Raw genomic sequence first — 20,837 nt, 5'->3', positions numbered from 1 at the left:
TGACATTTTCTTTTACCTTAAGAGTTTTGTAGGCAGTGCTCATGGTTGTTACTCTATGGTTTGCATGACTTCCACCCAGTTTGCAAAGATGACAAACAGGCCTTCTGCAGATTTCACAGTACATGTTTACTCTCTCCATTTCATGTTCTGGACACATCAAAATCTGTGGGAAAAAAAAAAAAAAGAGCAGAGACAATACAGATGTACTTCCAAAAATGGAGGTTTTCAACAAAAATCAAAACACCCAATGAACCCAAAGCAGCATAGGACTTTATCACTTTATCAGTGAATTTTTTATAGTCAATTTATCTTCTACCTTTTATATTTGTCAGTGCTATTGAAGGACAGCAGATGAACACACACAGTTTCACAAGTTTCACAGTAAGTAAGCTTCTAGCAGTGTCTGTGTAGCCTCCATATAGCAATCGATCTTTCGCTAAACCCTGCCCATGTTGTTTGCAATGCCTCCAGCACCCTACACTCCAGCTCAGCGCTGTAAATGCAATATTTAACACACCCAGCCTGTCAAACTTAACCATGCTCATGCCAGCATCTCTTGCAACAGCTATGAACTGTTTCTTAAAGCAAGAGCTGACATAACATTGTAGCAATTTAAGTCCAAGCTAGATTTTGATAAACCACATAGCCATTGCTCTTGGAGCCACGAAGTACAGCCACCACCTACAGCTACAGTCATTTTAAAGACAAAAGACTACAGTGTTTCAGTCTTTCTGTCTGACTCCGGTTACAAGCTGTTCACACTGACTGCTACTTCCAGGATTAGCTCAAACAGCATTGCAAGAAAGCTGGTGTTTGTTAAAAATCACCTTTCAAAAATGGAACTTCTTGAAATAAACACTCAAAGAGTTAAAAAAGTGCTGCTCAAGTCCAAGCTCAGGTGACAGATTAAACAATATAAAGAGTGTGTGTGTGTGTGTGTGTGTGTGTGTGTGTGTGTTGGTTTAAAAAAAAAAAAAACCACAACGCTTGCTTTGCCTCATTCTAGAGCACTGAAAGACAACATTTAGGTCATCTATTCCATAGAAGTTACCAAAGAGGAGCTTTTGAGGAAGCTTTTTAGTTTCAATATGCCCCTGCACAAGAAAGGTCAGAAAAGGGCATAAAAATAGAAAATTGTGAGCAGCACAAATATGGATACAATAAGCTAAAACCTGAAACGGGCTTTTAAGTCTCAAATGTTATATTAAGGTATGGTGAAAAAGCCCAAAGGCACCAGTCTAACCAGCACTTTAAGACTATCATTAAACCAAATATGCAATTAGCAATCCCATTTGGATTGACTACTGGATTTGGAAGGAAATAAAAAAGGGAAAAAAGGCAGCTGCCAAGAAAATCAGCTGTGCGGGCAAACATCTCCAAAAACTACAGTCATTCAATTAGTCTGCGTGAATAATTTTTTCCACTGCAGTGTACAGCCGCATCTCACAGAAAATTCATATTTTTATTCATCTCCTCATAAAAGCAAGAATTACAGCCTGCAAGCAACAGACAGCAGAGGTCAGCAGACTGCCTTGTCTTCTCTCAAAACTCAAGAACAATCAGCCCAGTATGTTCTTCTCCCATCCTCACCACACACGCTACAAAGTGCTCTCCAGCCTGGTTGTAAATTAAAGTGGTGACTGAGAACATTGTTTAAGAAATCAACAAATACTTCATGCTTTCAGTTCAGGTCTTAAAAATGCAGTGCAATGAAAAATGCACTTTTCTTTCTTTATATTAAGGACAAACAGTCCTCAGAAAAGCTTCTTTATATAAGAGCACAGTAAAGATCAGCTTACCGCGGTTGGGAAGTTTCTCAAAACAAGTAGATGTATCTAAAGTTAACTATACTATGCTTTTCTCCTTTCTCCCCTCTTCCTGTCTTCACATATAATTAGAAATGCTAAATCCCACATGCACACACATACTTACTACATCAGTGACAGAATAATCTAAACCACTCCACCCCATTTTGCTCTGCTTCAAGAGAATTCAACTACTGACTTTTCATCCAGAGTTCAGTCTGCATGTAGTGTAACACCACAGGGCACTTTTAGGAGTGCACAGGGATCACAAGATGCCTTTGGTATTTTCCAATAGCAACATTGCAGCTGTCATAGATGCCATAGAAGAGAAGTTTTTAAGGAGCTTTATAGCTCTTAAAGCAAGAGCTAGAAGATAGTATGCAAACTTTCAGCTTTGTCATTTATCCAACAGAGGGACATTTCACACAATGTGTGTGCAAGCACATTTGAATGCATATGAAGCATGTGCTCACTTTTAACTGGAATTAATGTTTTAGACTCAAGGAAAACACCACAAAGTGGAATTCTGGATGTTCACTATCTCCCAGCCTGCTAACTTTAGAGGCTCAAATTTTTCCAGTCCCAGAAGGAAAGTACACCAGCAGTTAAGAACTTCTTACACATTGCACATTAATGAAATTTACTTAATTTTATCATAATTAATCAGGACTCCTTGACCATCAGCATTTCTGGCACCTGTGGGACGTCCAGCAAGGAGGCACAGGCACACAGGATGTGCTGGGACATTAAGGCCATTATTGTGGTCCCTGGTTAGCAAGACAGCATCTGTGACATGTAACATTTGTGATCTAACAAATTCAATAAGGAACTGCCATGTACTGCACCATGCTCAGCATGAGACACAAAGGTAGTGGCATTTTGTTATCACTGTTTTGTCTGAATGCAGTAACAGCAGCACCAGTGTATAAAGTAGACATTTTGCCATAACGTTTTATCTCTTCTGCTACGGATAAAAAAATAATAGTGTAATAACAATGGGGACCATAACTCCACCTTTTGTTCTTGTTAGATGCAAGGAATGAGAGAAAGAAGATGCTTGGTGATGGATGAAATTCAAGCACAAAGCATCCAAAGAGGATGTACCTAAAGGGGGCATGGAAGAGGCCAGGTGTGCTGGGGTTTTTAAGTTTAACACACACAGGCATCTTTACTAGGTAGTCCATTCTAGATGCTGAAGAGCAAGGTGCCAATAACACCAAGGGTGTGGATTCAATCCCTGTATGAATCATTCACTTAAAAGCTGAACTTGATGATCCTTGTGGGTCCCTTCCAAGTTAGAATATTCTGTTACTTGTGATCATTAAGCCTTAAAAAAGAAAGAAAAAAAAAAAAAAGAAAAAGAAAGGAAAGAAAAACTCAAATCACAAGTAACACAATCTATTCCACAAAGTAAAAACCCTTATTTTTATGGGACCCTTCAAGTATGTTCTCAATGTCCCATTCAATGACAGCAAGGAGCAAAAGCTTGTGGTTTACTCAATAAATAACAGCAATTTTCAAGAAAACAATCATGGTCCTAAAAAGCAACTATCATTGCACAGATATGTCTGCAGTTACAGGAGAATTTGCAACCTGAATTCTGCAAGTATACTTACCTTGGGTCTGAAGTTGGTGGTTGGTCCTACGTATTCATGCTGGGCTTTCACAGTTCCCCAAGGATGGTGTATTTTGAAACATTCATTGCAATAGCTTGCACTGCAGTCCATGCAGCTCTTTGTGGACTCCTGAGGTGGAGGTTTGCAGAAATCACACATAATAGCAATGGCTGCCCTGGCTGCCTGTCTGTATCTTTCCACAATGGTTTCCAAAGTAAAGTTGCGAAATAAGCCATTGATGCCACGCTCCCCAAGATCAATATCCCGCTGGCAACTCGGACAAGGAAACAGAGTCGATCTAGGAGTCAGTGAATTGCGTTTTCTGCCTGCGTAGACACCAAAACCCAATTTAGGATGAGCATAAACCAAACTGGTTTAGATTTTAAAAGCACAGGAATTTACAAACCAATTCCAGACTATAGCACACCGTCCAAACCAGTACAACACCAATTCATATGCAGTCTGCCAAGCCAAAGAGAATACAATTGCCCTGACAAGGTAGTGTAATGTCTGACTCCAAGGAACATTACAAACTACTACTCGAAAACTTAATTTTATGTTAAGATAAATTTAGCTCTTCCAATTCCATTTTCTTTATCTAGTTTTGGATGCACTCAAGCTGTAACCTTTTGAAACAATAAACAAAAAACTTTCTGGAAGCCAAGTAGATATAGACTAACTGGTTACCTGTATAGAGAGCAACAGCTTCCTAACATATTGAAGTGAAAGATGCTTACTTCCAAAGCAACAGAAATACATAGCCAACCTTGAGCTCCCTGAAATTTGCTTTGGCTGAGTTCAAACTTACTTTTCTCATCCCAGGAGGCATCATAAAAAACCCCAGGAAAACAAGAGAACAGTATGACATCTCAGCCAAATAATTTAGTAAAAAAATTATTAGGCTCACTTGGCCCCTCCTGAAAGGCCTCAATAAAGGCTGCTAAATAAGCCCTGCACACCAAAGGGGAATCTGAGGTAGTTATATCTTCAGGTTCCTCTACCCTGAACTGAGGAACCACAGATGTCTACAGGGATGTTAAACAGCATATATCTACCTCTATTAATTTCTAAAGAGGGAGCTGCAGAGAAGCTGCACTCCTACCAAACATCTACACACAAATTTCCCTCTTTCTCCAAAGTAAAATCACAGGCTCATGAAAAGCCACTAACTTAAGAAGCCTTTTGAGTCTCTAGGGAGATGGCTCACACAAACTCAGAAGTTATTCACAAGGTAATATTCCTGATGTTATCAAACCAAGAGTGCATTCTGTCTCCTTCATGAACCCACAGGCTGCAACTACCAGAAAGAATCCTTTACATATTTCAAAAGCAGGCTAAGCCAGTCTTTAGGCTTAACTTGTATTCTGTCAGCTTCCCCTCACAAAGAATCAAAAAAACCCCCATATTCTGTAGTGCTGGTGCATTGCTTTAAGGTCTCTTTGAGAGCACTGCACATTGGTGTAACTGGGTTAGAGATCATTTTCGTAGTAGCTGGTACAGTGCTGGGGTTTGGATTCAGTATGAGGTTATTACGCACTGATGTTTTGGCTGTTGCTAAGTAGTGCTTACCCTAAATCCAGGACTTTCCAGTTTTCCATGCTTCACCAGAGAGCAGGTGCATGAAAAGCTGGGAGGGAAAACAGCCAGGACAGCTGACCCAAACAGCCAAACGGATATTCCAAACCATAACATGTCATGTCCAGGACATAAACTAGGGGCAGTCAGGCATGACAGGGTGGGAAATGGGTGAACAATTGTATTGTCTATCACTTGTTTCTCTTGGATTTTACTCATCTCTCTCTTTTGTATTACTATTTTTTTATTATTGTTATCCCTCCAATATATACTCCAGTATATAATTAACTCTATTCCAGCTGAAACCAGCACACTAACACCTTTGTAAATGGAGGTATGTCTTCAAGCTGAATTCTTAGTGTTGAAATTGACTCTTCTTCAGAAAGGGAAATTTGTTCTCCTCTGTATTTAATCAGTATTTTCCCATCACAATTGCTAATGCATTATTTCTTTTTGAAGTGTCCTGTGATGCTATCCAAAATACACTTGCCTTGAGCTGCTCTCCTGTTGCTCCTTCACCTAACAATCCAAAATCTCCATACCTATCATGCCCTTTCCAGTCACTTCAAATAAAACACCAAACCAACACTCCTATAAGCAATCAGTTCCTTTAAGTATCTTTGAAATTTAACCCGTGGTAGTTATGCATGACTGTCAGCTAAGAAGTCACAATCAGAGCATGGATAAGTGTGCATGCACTGACAGTCTCCCATCCAGCTTGGTCCCATGCCTTTCTGTAAGTTCTGAGCAGAACAACTAGGCTGCATTTACAGAACAGGATGAGTGACAGAAGGCACAGGTATGCAACTCTCTACCTAAGGGAGCAGAGATTGTTGCCTGATTTCACTTTTTTCATATTTACTTGAAATGAATTAATTACTGCACATCCTGCAGTACCTATAACTTGGCATACACAGCAGCACATGCATGCAAGGCACAGCATCAACAGTGAAACACAAATTGTATGTCCAGTGTATGCTCCAAGCTAGCACTGCACACAGGAACACAGAGAAATCTTCTACACAGACTTCTACAATGTCCTAGACAAAAAGATGACTTCACATGCAGTGCCATGCAGACAACAGCTATAAAAAGTGATGTAGAATACACACATTCACTGAAATTAAGAAAATAATCATACAGTGCAGCACATATTGGGACTGCCTACAAGTAGTATGCTAGAGCAGAGAGCAAACAATGACAAAGCAAGATAACAAGGAAAAAAAACCATGGTGCAGTGGTCAAGTTTAAAAATACAATCTGAAATTCATATCCATCCCAATGGAGGCCTTTCATTCTGCCTGTGGTGGACCGAAATGAGATTGCCATCATGAGCCATGCTCTGCAAAGACTGGTGACATTCTTTACGGAAAGCAATCCAGTGTCAAGGAAGTCCTGCACACCTTCAGATGTCTCATCCCTTTTCATTGACAGCACTCTGAGAATCTAGGTTGGGGTTTTTTCCTGTTTTAAATCCTGGAAATTTATTAGCTAAGCTGCTTGGAGTGTTCTGCAATTTCAATACTCAAAAATAAGGAGATACATCCTCTTTTTGCCTAGTTTGCTTTCTGCTTAAAGGATTTCTACACTCATATTTTAAGAAGAAAGCACTGATGAAGTAATGACTTACTTTAGACACTGTCTTTCCTATCTGTATTATGTCCAATTTGCTGAAATTAAATTCTGGTTATATTAAAAAAATCCAAACAAACAAAAAGCACAGAAAAATAACCAGACCAAAAAAAACCCCATGAATTTTGTAGACATATTTAGATGTGCAACTCAAAGAAACTTAGATTCTACCCACATTCTCTTTTACACTTTGCCAATTCAGTTTATAACAAGCATACATACAAATATGTATTTTGTGAAATATTAGAAATCATCACACAAAATTTTCCACTGTGATTTGTAAACTGATTGCTCCACTTGCAATAAGTTGCTCAATCAGTTACAAAAAAAAAATCACAACATACACTCAGACACACAAATATTACCATACAGATTGCCAAGACTCAAGTCAAAAAGCAATTTTAAGTTTGTCCTTTAAAGACAATGCTTAAAAGTCATCTTCCCAAGGAGAGGTGCCAACAATTAAAATGTTGAAAAGTCCAAGATTAAGTGAATGGTTTGCAAAGGGAAAAGACATCTTAAAGTTGTGTTTTTCAAGTAAACAGTATTACCAGAATTCTATGGTTGTGGAAGACATGGACATTTAATGTGTGAAAGTTTAATAAAAAAGATTTAAAAGTCAACTGGATTCACTTGCAAGGTTGGGATTTTTTTGAAATAGAAATTTATATTGCCACCCCATAACTCAGTTATTGTTTTTGCATGGGCTTTTAGGGGGAAGGAAAAAGGGAAGGGAAAAATGGGGATAGGGATAGCAAGGGGAAAGGGGTAAAGAGGGAAGGAGGAGAGAAAGGGGAGAGGGGAGAGGCTTCTTAAATAAGCTAGCAAAGCTAAAATGGTACTTTCTGATACTTTAGTGTTTCACAAATCAAAAGAGCTTCCTGGAAAAAGAGCAGACATGGACAGCATTCCAAGAGGTCTGAGGGTATCGTACGGTATCTCTGTTTTATGGCACTTTCAGCCATCAATTGAGGCAATTCAAACTTCTTCTTCTGATCAGCTGCTTTGTCCTCCACTGAGTGTGAAATTCAGATTCATGTTTAGCTCAGTTCACATGCTTCTTGAAGGACACCACATTCCATGGATTACTCATGTTTCTGCTAGTACTGTGGCAACAAGAAATTTGGAGACTTTTTCTCCCATTTTCTCCCAACAATTACATTTAAAAAATGTAATCAGTATTTAAAAAGTCCACATTGTGGCTGAGCTGCTCAGACAAGCTTAATTTTGGAAACGAGATTTAATTAAACGACTATCCTTCAATCAAATATTACAAGTCTAAGTGTAAAATTTTTCATTTTCCTCACATATTCATATGCTGTGATAAACTGTGAGATTCAGAACTACCTACTCATATCAACATGGTGCAAGTTTCAGTCAAATTAAGCAGGCCTAAATACAATAATGAACCAATATTAGGTTCCATTTAGCAGTGATGGCCAAACACGACCTGTAAACATAAGGAAGATCAATCCAATAATCACATGTCATTACGAGTAAAACAGCAATTTCACTGAAACTTGAGCAGATAAACTCCTGAAAATTAAAAAGCAGGGGGTGGAGGAGATGGTGTGGCGATTGCTGGGGTTCGTTGTGCATTTTTGTACCTACCAATGTATGTTCAGTCATATACACACAAGGAAAAAAATATAATCCAACCCTTAATTGAATTCCAGTCCAGTTGACCTTTAAATCAGTCTTGCACAGAATGAAAAGCTGTCCTTATAGAACTTCTTTGCTGTACCTTTGCTCACTGCAAAAGAATTTTTGTGGACTTGACCACTGACAAAAAGCTATATGCTAATCAACAATATTTAACTCTAGATCTAAATGCTAGACTATCTCTAGCCAACACAAGAAGTGAAGCATTTCTACCTCTGCACCCAAAAGACCTCCTCTGTGAGGCTGTGAACAATGAACAGAGAGCTATTTAGACATCAAAAAATGAGATATACCATTGGTTTACAATGGTTCAAATGAAAAGCATCAATTCTTTTCTCTCCTGTAGCTGTTAAACTCCTGCAGGGTTGAAAGGCAAGAAGGTTTAATTTCCTAGCATACCAAAAAACAGTAAGATTTAAGCAGAACAGGAAAAGGGAGAAGGAAGGCATTTTGGGGGGGGGTGAGGGGCACAGGGAGAGATATTTCAAACATTTGCACGAGTGTCAATATAACAACATTACACGCTTTAATTGCACCAACACTGAAACTACAGTAACATTAGAGATAATTGAACAGCAATAAGAAATAGCCATCATTTTCATGTTATATTCAGCATGACTTTGTTAATTAAAAATTATTTAAAATACAATACAGAGGAGTATTTTTAAACCAACACACTGGTTTTTAAGCAGCACATACACTTCATTTCAACGAGTTCAGTTGTTTTTACATTAAGATAAATTGTACTTGTAAATGCAAGCTGTGTGTGTACAACAAATACAGAACATGCCCAAATACATACCAGCTTCTTCTGGCATACCAAGAATTTAAATGCCAACCCATTTAAAATAGATTATATCCCTTATGAAGACATCAGGGATTCTTTAAGTGGGGTAAAAAACCAAAAAACCATAGTGGGAAGAAGGCGTCATATGCATTCTGAAATGTGACACTAAGGTCTTGACACTGACATACCCTACATAAGCCTCCCAAAAGTTCTAGTGGTTTTTTGTTATGCATGTGAGACCCCACTTGGGATGTTTTCCTTACATTTTCTCTCTTATGGAGCTGTTTTCTTGCAAATTCCCCACAAAGCAAATTTAGCAAGGCAATGCACAGTATAAGTACTTCAGATGCAAGACAAAAACTATGCAAATGTAAATTGCAAGCTGGCGACCATTGCTGGTACCAAACTGGTCTGAGAGCAAATCTCACACTTGATATAGCAATGGAGCTATAATGCCTGTAACATTAGAAGCAAAGACAGTATAATCTGAATTTAAAAATCTATTCTTTAATGCTTCCATTTCCATATGCTTTTCATTCTGTAAATTTGAACTGTCTGAGATGATAATTTTCCTGTGATGTGCATCTGCCCAATGCTCTTTGAGGTAAGAGGGGGGAAGCTCATTATTTCCAAATCTCAACCCTCTCTTGCTACTCATCAAACAGGTCTTTAGGAAAGCAATCACCTCTCTGTTAGCAGAAAGGTCAGATGAGGAGATATATTCCCATCAGTTTGCTGAGATGATCCACAGTGGCAGACCACAGTGTATTTAAAGATTTACAACTCTTGCAACAACTTGTGTACATGTATCTTAGGTCAGGGTGGTGGCAGCAGGAGGAGCACTAGTGGCCACAAAAACTAGTGGCTTTTTGCTTAACAAACTGATTTGAAAGAGTACCAGTACTAACAATTTAGTACTAAATGGTACTAAGTAGTTGTATAAAAGAAGCTAGTGAAATTGCACATTTGATCTGTGAAAACTGAGAAGGATGAATTTTAGTAACACAAAATTTAAGAGCTTTAGAGTTTGTCTTGTTGGTAACTCTTCCAGAGCACAGAGGAGTATTGTTTTAAAGTGGATAATTATGGCAAAAGAAAGCCTGAAAGCCAAGATGAACTATCTTTCAAGAAGTAAAGCATGCAAAATGCACTTTCAATGCATCTGTAGGAGAGCAGACCAACTCATCCATGGATTACAAAGACTGCAAGAATCTTTCTAGCACAATACCTCAAAGAGCATGAGAAGTCCTAAAGTTAAGCACTCCTTAAATCTTCAAGCAGACCACAACAAGGAGGCTGTTAGGGCTGTCTGCTTACAGTCATCTGCCCTTCAAATCTGCAACCATGCAATAATCATAACCAATGGAAAATTATTTACTGTATGTATAATGAAGTGGGCAGGACAAAACTAGCTTGCAAAGTCTACACAGGCTCAGAAGGAAGTCAGAACTACTGCATTGGGGCTGGTTGAAACCAGAGCAAACCACTGGCAGGCAATGAAATTGCCAAAATCTACATCTCCACACTACTGAACATGATGCTACTGCATCGCTGTATAACTGAAATACAGAAATAAACAAACACAATGGTTATAAAGACTTATAGAATGCCACAAAGACAAATCTATTATAGATGAAACAGAGCGCATTGTCCTCAAAAATATTCCCATTGTTCTTGACACAAAATTAACAAGAGTAGCACTATCCCTAAATCAATCTCTATAACCCCATCAGGAGTACCAGGAAGACATTTTACCAATGCAGACATCATTCAGCTCAAGCCAGTCTAATAATAAAATCAGGAAAACATGCACAATTTCTGATACATACCTGGTCTATTAATCCTGTCAATTCTGTCCATGCTAGAAGCAGAGATTCTAATTCGAGGGCTACTCTGATTAGAGGATTCAGAGCCTCCATCAGCAAAGGAGTCTTCAAAGGCAAAAAGTATTTCTTTCACACATTTGTGACAGATATTGTGCTGGCAGGGAAGGATCAGTGGATGGGTAAACAATTCTTTGCATGCTGGGCAGATAAGCTCTCTTTCAATACCCTTAACGGCAACCTTCATGGTAGAAAGAGGGAGAAACAAGTGTAAGCACAGGAAAACACGAGTCACCAAGACTTACGGCATTGCTCTATGTTACCAAACCCCGGCTCCACAGAAAAAATGCACACAATTGTATCTGGTTTGAGGCACTTCTTTGGCTAAAACAAATATCAATTAACATTTATGAAAGCACTGACAGCATTCATTTCAACTTAAGTGAACACTGCCACTAGGCAAACTCAGTTCATCTTTAGGTCATGTCTGCATTGCAGGGGAGGAAAGGAGGGGAGTAGTCTTAATTCCACTCAAGGACCTAGTGAAATGCAACCGAACACAACCATGCTTCTTAACAATAGCAGTCCATATGTTTAGCTTGCTCACTGGCTTACAAAGAGGGAGCAGGGAAAAAAAAAAAAAAAAACAAAACGAAATTAAGTGTCAGACTGGTTAAACAACAGGCTTTCCTGACGTGTAATTCACGTTTATGGGCTGAAACTGTCTTGACTTCATTAGGGTAATAGTTCCGAGTCAAGAACAAAATTTATTTATTTATTTATTTATATGTTTATTTACGTCTTTTATCTGGCGCACAAAGAGCCTCCTGTGGAACTGGGCGGCTCTTCAATAATTCCGTGACCCCCGCGGCCGCCCCTGGCAGCGCGCCCCGCCAAGCACCGAGTGTCGGGCGGGCGCCGGCAGCGGCAGCGCAGCGCCCGCTCCGCCAGGCGCCCTCCGGGAGCGCTTTCCCCTCCGCGCACCGCGCCCGTCAGAGCTCCCGGCGAGCCCTGCCCGCCGTCCCGGCCGCGCCGACTGCCGCGCAGGGACGAACCTGTCGGCGCACGCCGAGGGGACTGCCAGACTGACTGACTGACTGACTGACAGGCGGGCAGGCAGACAGACAGACACACACACACCGTATAGCCCCCGCAGCACAAAAAGAGGAACGACGCACCCCACCCCGGCGGCCGCGCCCCGCCGGTTCCCCCCGCGCTCACCGGGCTCTCCAGCCGATCGCTCTCCATCCCCGCGCCTCTTCCTCCTCCTCCTGCGCCAGGGCGCCGCCAGCCCGGGCGGGCGGCTGGGACACGGACTGTGCGGCGGCTCCCGGCGCAAAATGGCGAGCGGGCGGGCGAGCGGACGGGCGGGCGCGGGGCAGCGCGGACGGGGCGGGGCGGCCGCGCCCGCGGCAGCAGCCGCACAGCGGAGCTGTCCAGCCGCCCCCGCCGCGCAGCTCCCCGCGGGACACCGGCTATCTGGCTCTGCTATTGTTTTGGTCCTTTTCTTTCGCCGAGCGGCACCGGAAATACCGCAAGTCCCGGAGGCCGGGGGTATTGAGTGCTTTCCCGCTCAGCCCCTGTCATTGATCACTTCTCGTGGTACCCATGTGATAGAATCGCTGGGTCGTAGAACGGTTTGGGTTGGAAGGCACCTTGAAGATCACAGAATCACAGAATCAATCAGGTTGGAAAAGACCTCTGAGACCATCGAGTCCACTCTGTGTCCTAGAGCCATCTTATCAACTAGACCTTTGCACTAAAAGCCACATCCTGTCTTTCCTGAAATACCTTCACCACCTCACTGGGCTTTGAAGAAATTCTTTCTCATGTCCAACCTAAATTTCCCCCAATGTAGCTTCGGATAGTGTCCTTTCATCCTAAACATCTAATTCCAATGTCCACCACTGTTGCCAGGATCACATTCCAGAAGAACAGATTGCTCAAGCCTTCTTCAATCTGGCCTTACTCTAAGTTTGGAGCATCCACAGCTTCTGAGGGCAACCTGTGCCAGTGTCTCATCACCCTCTCAGTGAAGAATTTCATCCTAATATGTAATCTCAACCTGCCCTCTTTAAGTTTAAATTTGTTACCCCTTTTTACATTACCTGGCCATATAATAACTCCCTCTCCCTCTTTTTCATAAGCCCCCTTTAAATATTGAAAGATCACAATAAAGTCCCCATGGAACCTTCTTTTCTCCATGCTCAACAGTCCCAACTCTCTCAGCATGTCTCAGCACAGGAGAGGTGCTACAGCCCTATGATCATTCTTATGGACTCTTTTGGACTCACTCCAACAGATCTGCATCTGTCTTGTGCTGAGAATCGCAGACCTGGATGCAGTACTCCGGGTGGATAGAGTAAGGACAGAGTAGAGGGGAATAATCTCCTCCCTCAAGCTGCTGGCCACACTTCTTTTGATGCAGCCCAGGATACAATTGGCTCTCTGGACTGCAAATGCACACTGTTGCCTCATATCCAACTCTTCATCCCTGAGAACCCCCAAGTCCTTCTCCTCAGGGCTGTTCTCAATGATTCCTTCTCCCAATCTGTCCTCACATTGGAATTGCCTCGATCCAGGTGCAGCTCTTTGCACTTGCACTTGCTGGACTTCTTCTCATGGGCCCACTTCTCTGGTTTGTCCAGGTCCCCCTGGATGGCATCCCTTCCTTCTTTTGTGCCAGCTGCACTGCTCAGCTTTGTGCCATCTGCAGATTTGCTGAGGGTGCCCTGGATCTCACTGCCCATGTCATTTATAAAGATATTGAAGAGCACCAGTCCCAAGAGAGAGCCCTGAGGAAAACCACTCATCCCTGGCCTTCAGCTGGACACAGAGCCATTGACCACAACTCTCTGGCCAATTCCTTATCTACTGAATAGTCCATCAATCAAATCCATGTGTCTCCAATTTGGAGATAAGAATGTCATGTGGGACTGTGTCAAAGACCTTACAGAGGTCATCTCTCGGTCTTGCCTTGTCAGCTATTGCAGTCATCCCGTCACAGAAGGTGACCAGTTTGGTCAGGCACAATTTGCCATTATTGAAGCTGTGCTGGTTGTCTCAGACCACCTCCTGGTTTTTCATGTGCCTTAACAATTTTCCATGAGGACCTGTTCCATGACCTTCCCAGGCACTAAAGTAAGGCTCACAAGTCTGTAATTACTGAGACCTTCCTTCATCCCCTAATAAAAATAGGTATGGCGATTCCCCTTTTCCCGTCACTGAGGACTTTGCCTGACTGCCATGAGCTCTCAAATATCATGCAGGAGGCATGCACCAGGCAGCTTTTGTGGTAGCTAGGATGAAAAAGAGATGGAGAAGTGGTTATGACGGCCAGCACCTCGTACCCTTCCATTACAGCACATTTCCATTGGAAAAGGGGTAGTAAATACCCTTTTCACCATCCACCAGAACAAACAAAAAATACTTTTAAATCCCAGCACCTTCCGGTTTTGGCAAGGGTGCAGACACAGCCATTGCAGTGGCAATAATTAACACAGCATTAGGCTAAGGGAGAAAGAACCAGTTAGCAACCTTCAAGTAAAAGCATGCACTGTCCTCACATTACACAGTGGAAGGAGGTTTAGTTAATTAAAATACATGAAGCCTGGGTTATGTGAATGATGAAACGTTGTCAGTTGGACAAATTTGACCTACTGTTCTATTTGAAGAAAAACATTAGGATAAGAAGTTTCCTTTTTCCTTGAAAACTACTTTTCATATGAGTCAATAACACAAACACTGTTGAAAAGCCTTACTTGGGCATTATTTACACCTGGGTTTCAGTGGCCTGGATGTGAAACTTGAATGGAAATTTACACTCAGAAATCATGAAAGCAGAGGAGATTTTTTACGTATCTAGTATAACAAATAAGAACTTTCTACAGAAAACTTATAAAGATATTATTTAGCATTTACTTTACTAACCAGTGTCATAAAATACAGAGTGCTCTGGTTGAAATTATTCTGATATTGCCAGTAAATGTACAGTATGCGTATTCAAACTGAATCGTGTCACTTAACTGGGCTTGGGGAGTACATGTTGGTAAGGTCACATGTTGTCAGCCTTCTAACTATGTTTTGAATAATGATTTGCAAGCCTCTGAATATGGATATTATCTCTTACCCACCTCTACTATTCCTCACCTTTCCTGATTCCAGCTTTCCTTACAGGCAGGTAGCTTTTAATATGCACTTGTCTGCGCTAGCACACTACCCACCACTGACGCTGGATTGTGGTTGATGCAGGGCCAAATAAACAATCAGCCTCAGACTAGAACAAAGACCCCTGGGCTCTAAGGCTGCCTTTGAAACAGTAGGAAGAAATTTTGTCTTTGGTGGCTCAGCAAGGAAAAGCATCCTCCACTCCATGCTAAAAGTGTAGATGCCAGCGCAGGTGGGTGTTGCTAGTGCAGACAAACATTTTCCCCTGTCCTCCTAAGTCTTCATATGCACCACAGTGCCAGCTACTGTTACTGCCAGGACTTGTGAATGTTCAATCTCTTCATAGATCGTTAAGGTATTACCTTGTTTTTGTACCTGTTTGTTCTGGCTTCAGCGTAGTTTAGAGCAAGATTTTAATTACCACCTCCATCACATTAAGATATTACATGGAAGAAGATATCCTTGAAGGCCTCCAAAGGGAAAAACTCCGTCTTCTGCACTCACACCTTTTTACTAGCCTTTTGATCCTCCCCCAGCTCAGGACTACTAAATTTGCAGTGCCAAAATTCTCATTAGCTTCAGGTACTGGGAGGAAAAAGCAACAGCTAGGAATGACTGATACATTAAAAAGATAAGAGCACAAACCAGTGTCAGAAAAGACTCTTGTCCTTAGCTTCTGAAAAGGGTGTTAATAAGATCAGCAAGACTACAGAATTCAGACCTACCCGTCTGCTTTGTTTACAGCCAAAGATGTGCATCAATTGGACACCGGTTCTGCTCACAAGGGACTCATTTTGCATGGAGTAATGCCTGGGTTGTGTTTAAGTAGCTCTACACATCCTGCAAAATTCAGCCCAGTTGCTTCGGCATACAGCGTCTGACCAGGATTTACAGCATGCCCTGCACTCCCAAGACAGCAGAAGAAAACAGTAACCAGGATGGGTGGGCATTGCCATCCTCTTTTCCCCCCTACCTCAGGTTAAATATGCTTGTTAATTTAATAATTGATATGCAGAAATCTCCCGAGTGCTCATTTGCATTAACTATCAAGATAGTTTCAAGAAGGATGCAGCACTGCTTTCCAAAAATCTGTAACAATCCTACACTTGTTAAACAGTGCAGCTGAAGTCCTGCTGCAGGAAAAAACACAAGACTGTCTCAAAGCACCAGAAAAGTTCTGCCAACACTTCCCCTGCCTTCAGTAGGTCTGCAAACCAAAGCTTTTCAAGACATTTATTTTTATGCTCTTTTTGCAACCACCGCTTGAGACTGAATCAGTTTCCTGTTGGTCTGACTTCCTCTGACTGAAAATATTAGAGCCAATGCATCACAGTGGAGATATGCAGGATAAGAAGAGAATTTTTCCTGAGCTAGTATGACTGACCTGGGGACTGAGCTATCATACAAACATTTTTTGTCCCAGTTCAATGTGTTTTCTTCTGGGATGAATTCAGAGGGGTATTAGCCCTCATCCTGCTCTCTGTAAATTGTCAGTGATGCAATTTACTTCCCTATTTACTTCTCTTCTCCTGAACAGTTGAATCTAAAGAAGATGACTTTTACCCACAGGATCCTTCCAGTAATGCCTGATAAAAAATAAGGCAGCAATAAGGCAGGAATTTATGCTGCCTGAGAGAAAGTGCCTGTTTTGACTCAGGATTAGAGGCTCAGTTTCGTCTTCACAATGGTAGACCTTCAACTGCCTGGCCTTGAAGAGCTAGCAAGGATCTGTAGACCTTGGGTGTTTCAAAGTGAACATAACTATGGCCTGAGGATTTCAACATAAAACAAAAATGTCAGTCCCTAATCCCTTGGTCCAGGGTTGTTTGTCTTCTCTGCAGAGGAGTGCTACTGGTCCATAATCCTCAAGGCTGGACTGGTTTCCTAACAGATCCCATAACCTGATCAGCAGGACTGGACAAGTTCAGAAGGTCCCATGTGCCACTGTTATGCACAAAGCACTGAGTCAATAAAGATTGCACTCATTGCTAGAGTACTGGGTCTGCAATTAGCTTTGGGTAGGATTTGTAGCTAGCATGTTTCAAAATGTGCTAAACTGGTTCAGTGTGTCTTTACTTTTTAACTTACTGCCAAATGTACAGTACTCTGCTTCAGTTCCAGAACACCTGGAAAGCAGCAGAGGATCCAAGGAGCAGCTATGTACAATAGTCCACACAGTCCACAAAGTCTGCTCTTTCCCTCCATATATTGCAATCACTTGATTGCCAAGCAAATGAAAGAATTCTAATGAAAAAACTTTCCAAAAACACAAGACATTCAAATAAAAATATCTTCCACCTCTGAATTAAGAGAGAGTCCTACCTCTGAAGAAATTATTACTGTTTAGCAGAAAGAAAATGTAAGGTTATTTTGAAAAGGATTTAGAATATAAACCATTTACATGAAAAAATAAAAATTACAAGAAAATGAGTCACAGGCTCAGTTTCTGACACCATAAAGATATGACACAATAAATAGTACAGTACACATGGAACACACGGGTGAAACACTGGAAATTTAACAGGGTAGAAATCCATTCTGGATTTAGGTGAAATGTGCTGTTTTGAAGTCTGGTAACTCTGCTGTGCTCAAGGTTCCCTGTTCTCGCAAAAAGCTTGTCCTCACAAAACTGCCTCAGCCAAGGAAAAGAATGCGAACTTCCATGATAAGGAGAGCCCCTTGAACTTTGAAAGACAAGAGCCTAAAGCTGAGGCTGCAAGAGACGACGGACAAGATGACCAGAGAGTTGTCTCTGTACAAGAACTGATAAGGACTAATTGCAAGTTGCAATGCAAAACCAGTAAAATTAATATGCATAAACCTATTGTGAAACTCCATGCATATGTACAAGTAAGGGAAATAAAAGGTTTGTGAATTCAATTCTCAGAGGCGCGCATGTTCTTTAAGGGGAGACAATCCCCACATGCACCCAGTGCTAAAATAAACATAACAGCTTTACAACTTTTACAAGTTGTGGAGTAAGTTTTTTTTTCCTGCAAATCATGGGGAGCTTCTCTCCTTCACTTCAGACTGTAGATACCCCTGTCACAGAAGACAAAGCTGGCAGCTCACCCTTGCCATTTCACATCCCATGTGCTTCTAGGTGCTTCAGGGAAACTGTTGGAGTGATGAGGACATGTCTAAGATGTGGAAACACACTTTTGTCACACAGGCTGACTAACCCAGCCAAGTATAGATTAAAAGCTGTGAAGAAAGGCAAATTGTATTTTAACTGCTCTTGATTGTTAGATTTCAAACTCAGACCCCTCTGAAGTATCTAACTTAATGCTTCTGCCTGACTGAACTCCAAGTTACCTTTACATACTCTTTCTTTTAACTCCAACTTATCTTTACATACTCTTTCTTTAACTCCAAGTTATCTTTACATACAACCAGAGTCACTACTTTGTGCAAATATGTGGATATTCTCAGTTCAGTCAGAGAGAAAAAGAGAAGGTTTTCTAACCAGGTGAGAGCCTGGGAGACAATTGGGGAAGAATGTAAATAATTCTCTAATCTATCTTGTTGTTCACATTATTTATAGATAGATTCTGCCACTGTGCATCATTCACTGCACACCAATGGTGTGAGATGTTTTTACTCTATGACCAATAAAATTAGTCCGCATGATGTTCTCTAAAAATAGAGCGGTGCATTTGAAATAAAGAGGAGTTCATTCTCTAGCCTTTGATTTGGAGTAATTTTCATTCCCGTCCTGCTCTACAGTGACACAAATACCCCTCAAAATATACACATATTCTGGCATGCTTTTGAATACTCTGTAAAAGGAAGAAAATTGCTGTTAGAGAAAAATTCTCCTCGTAGGAACCCAAATCCCAAAGAATCACTTTCCTGCACATAAGCAAGAAATATGTAAAGCCTTATATTATTCAGCGTGAGGAGCAGAGCTCCAGTTTGGCTGAGTCAGTCAGCCCAGAGCCACCTGCCAGCCACCACAGCCACTAGCAAATGTTGCATTTCTCCTTTCTGTCTCCTTATTGTGATTTCAGTTTGAAACCCTGTATTGCTCTATCTCTTTTTGTCACCTGGACAAAAGCTGAAATGCTACCACAAGAGAATCTTGTATTAATCATTACATGAAACCAGGCAGAAGGCAAGTCCAGAAATCAGTGTCACATGCAGGTTGTAGGTAGAGAGCATGCAGAACTTGAAATGCTCTTAAAATTATTTTTATATATTTCTCATGTTCATATCATATGGGGTTTAGGGCTTGTTTTCAGTAGTATCTATTTCTCTAAATGCTTTTACTAGAGAATAGCTTTTAAAGCTGTTTCTTATAAACCACAAACTGTCAGTTTCTGCAAACCATGGGGAGTGTAGGAATAGATGGTAAAAGAAAGGAAACAAGTGAGGAAAAAAAGAGAGAGTGAGAACCTTGATTAAAAAATAGAGCATGCAAAGATCCTTATTTCAATTAAATAAGGGGATCTCAGGGACAGTGTTGGTGTTGTTAGCTTCCCTCTGAAACTCACATTGGTTTATATCAGCTTATTGATCATATTCTGCTTACAGAAAAATGCTCAAAAATGGTTTTACGGAACAGATGGCAAGTATTGGTATAACTTAGCCCATCAGATATGATTGTTTCTTTACAATATGTAAAAATTCTTTGGAGTTAATACTTCAGGAGAATCGTATGCATTTCAAAAGAAGAACACATACACCTATGAAAGTGAAACAATATGAATTGGAGTTTGGGTGAATAACTGGGTTAGGAGTGTGTGTGTTTTGACTACTGCAAAAGTAAACTTACAGGGAATAATTTGGGGGAAGGGTGGGGAAGAGGCAAGATTGGAAGAAGCCTGAGACTATCTCTGGAATCATGCATCATTTTGAGACAGATGAGTGTCCTTGCTGTGGTTTGAACTGAGATTTCAGAGTCCTGAAAGAAGGTCATACAATCTCCTTCTGCACCAGTGCCTCTGATACAAAATGCAGTTAGTTGTTAATCTGTCTCTCAGGGGTATTTTGGAATTCTCAGATGCTACTGTGACATTTGTGACAGGTGCCATGGAGGCCCAGAATATCTCGGAGAGTATTGTAGTGAGCCTAAACAGATGTTGTGGGTATATGGATTACACAAGGAGTGCCTTACTGGAACTAAAAGTGCTACATGCATCTTTCTATTCTAGGTACTATGTGCAAGTTGCATGTGTGAAGGGGAGTCACAGGACAATAATGAGTACAGATCATCAAAAGAGATAACAGATTTTTGAAGTGACATTCCCCTGGGGAAAACTGATATATAATGATTTGCCCTGTTTGAGAAGTCTGATAGAGGTTGCCAGCTAAGTGGAAAAACAGCATGCTTGCCAAAAGAGGTCATGTGCCCAGGGTTCAAGAGCTGATGCATCATACCTGCAGGGACCCTGTGTATTTAGAGGTGGGTGTACAAGTGTAAAGTATTCTTATTGCATCCTGATCTTCTAATAGGTCTTTGTTCGGTGAAAACCAGATGCTTAACAGTTAACTTAGAGAATGTTAATGCTTCCAGGCTTTATTGGAAAAGCTTTATTGATGGCGGGAAGTGGGAACAGGAAGACTGGAGTGCTGTAACCTCTATGCAGCAATACCCTGATCCCAAGCAAATACAGTTTACCATGCAGAAGAGTCCTTTTGCTGGCATGATTTATGTCATCCGAGAAGGGAGTTTAATTATCCCAGCAGAACACCTCCAAGCTGGTGGATAACATCAATAAATTACAAAGAGGCTGTAATCTAAAACCCTGGTCTGAAGGTTCAAAAAATG

At 41.1% G+C, this 20,837-nt stretch overlaps 1 protein-coding gene across 5 annotated transcripts in view; it reads right to left on the bottom strand.

Moving 5' to 3' along the window:
* Positions 1–20,837, bottom strand: part of TRIM36 (tripartite motif containing 36) — a 32,230-nt gene that overhangs the window by 9,991 nt on the left and 1,402 nt on the right. Inside the window, exons 1-4 of one of the 5 annotated variants that reach the window (XM_068177596.1) lie at positions 12,122–12,201; positions 10,907–11,141; positions 3,422–3,747; positions 17–163 (exon numbers count right to left, since the gene is read on the bottom strand). In XM_068177596.1, coding sequence (XP_068033697.1) covers positions 17–163; positions 3,422–3,747; positions 10,907–11,141; positions 12,122–12,148 — 735 coding nt within the window. In that variant the 5' untranslated portion in view covers positions 12,149–12,201. The other 4 variants (XM_068177599.1, XM_068177595.1, XM_068177597.1 and 1 more) reach the window with 4 other exon arrangements.

Source organism: Anomalospiza imberbis, chromosome Z, assembly GCF_031753505.1.
Source record: "Anomalospiza imberbis isolate Cuckoo-Finch-1a 21T00152 chromosome Z, ASM3175350v1, whole genome shotgun sequence".
Classification (NCBI taxonomy): domain Eukaryota; kingdom Metazoa; phylum Chordata; class Aves; order Passeriformes; family Viduidae; genus Anomalospiza; species Anomalospiza imberbis.
This window is presented reverse-complemented; position numbering and strand designations above follow the sequence as displayed.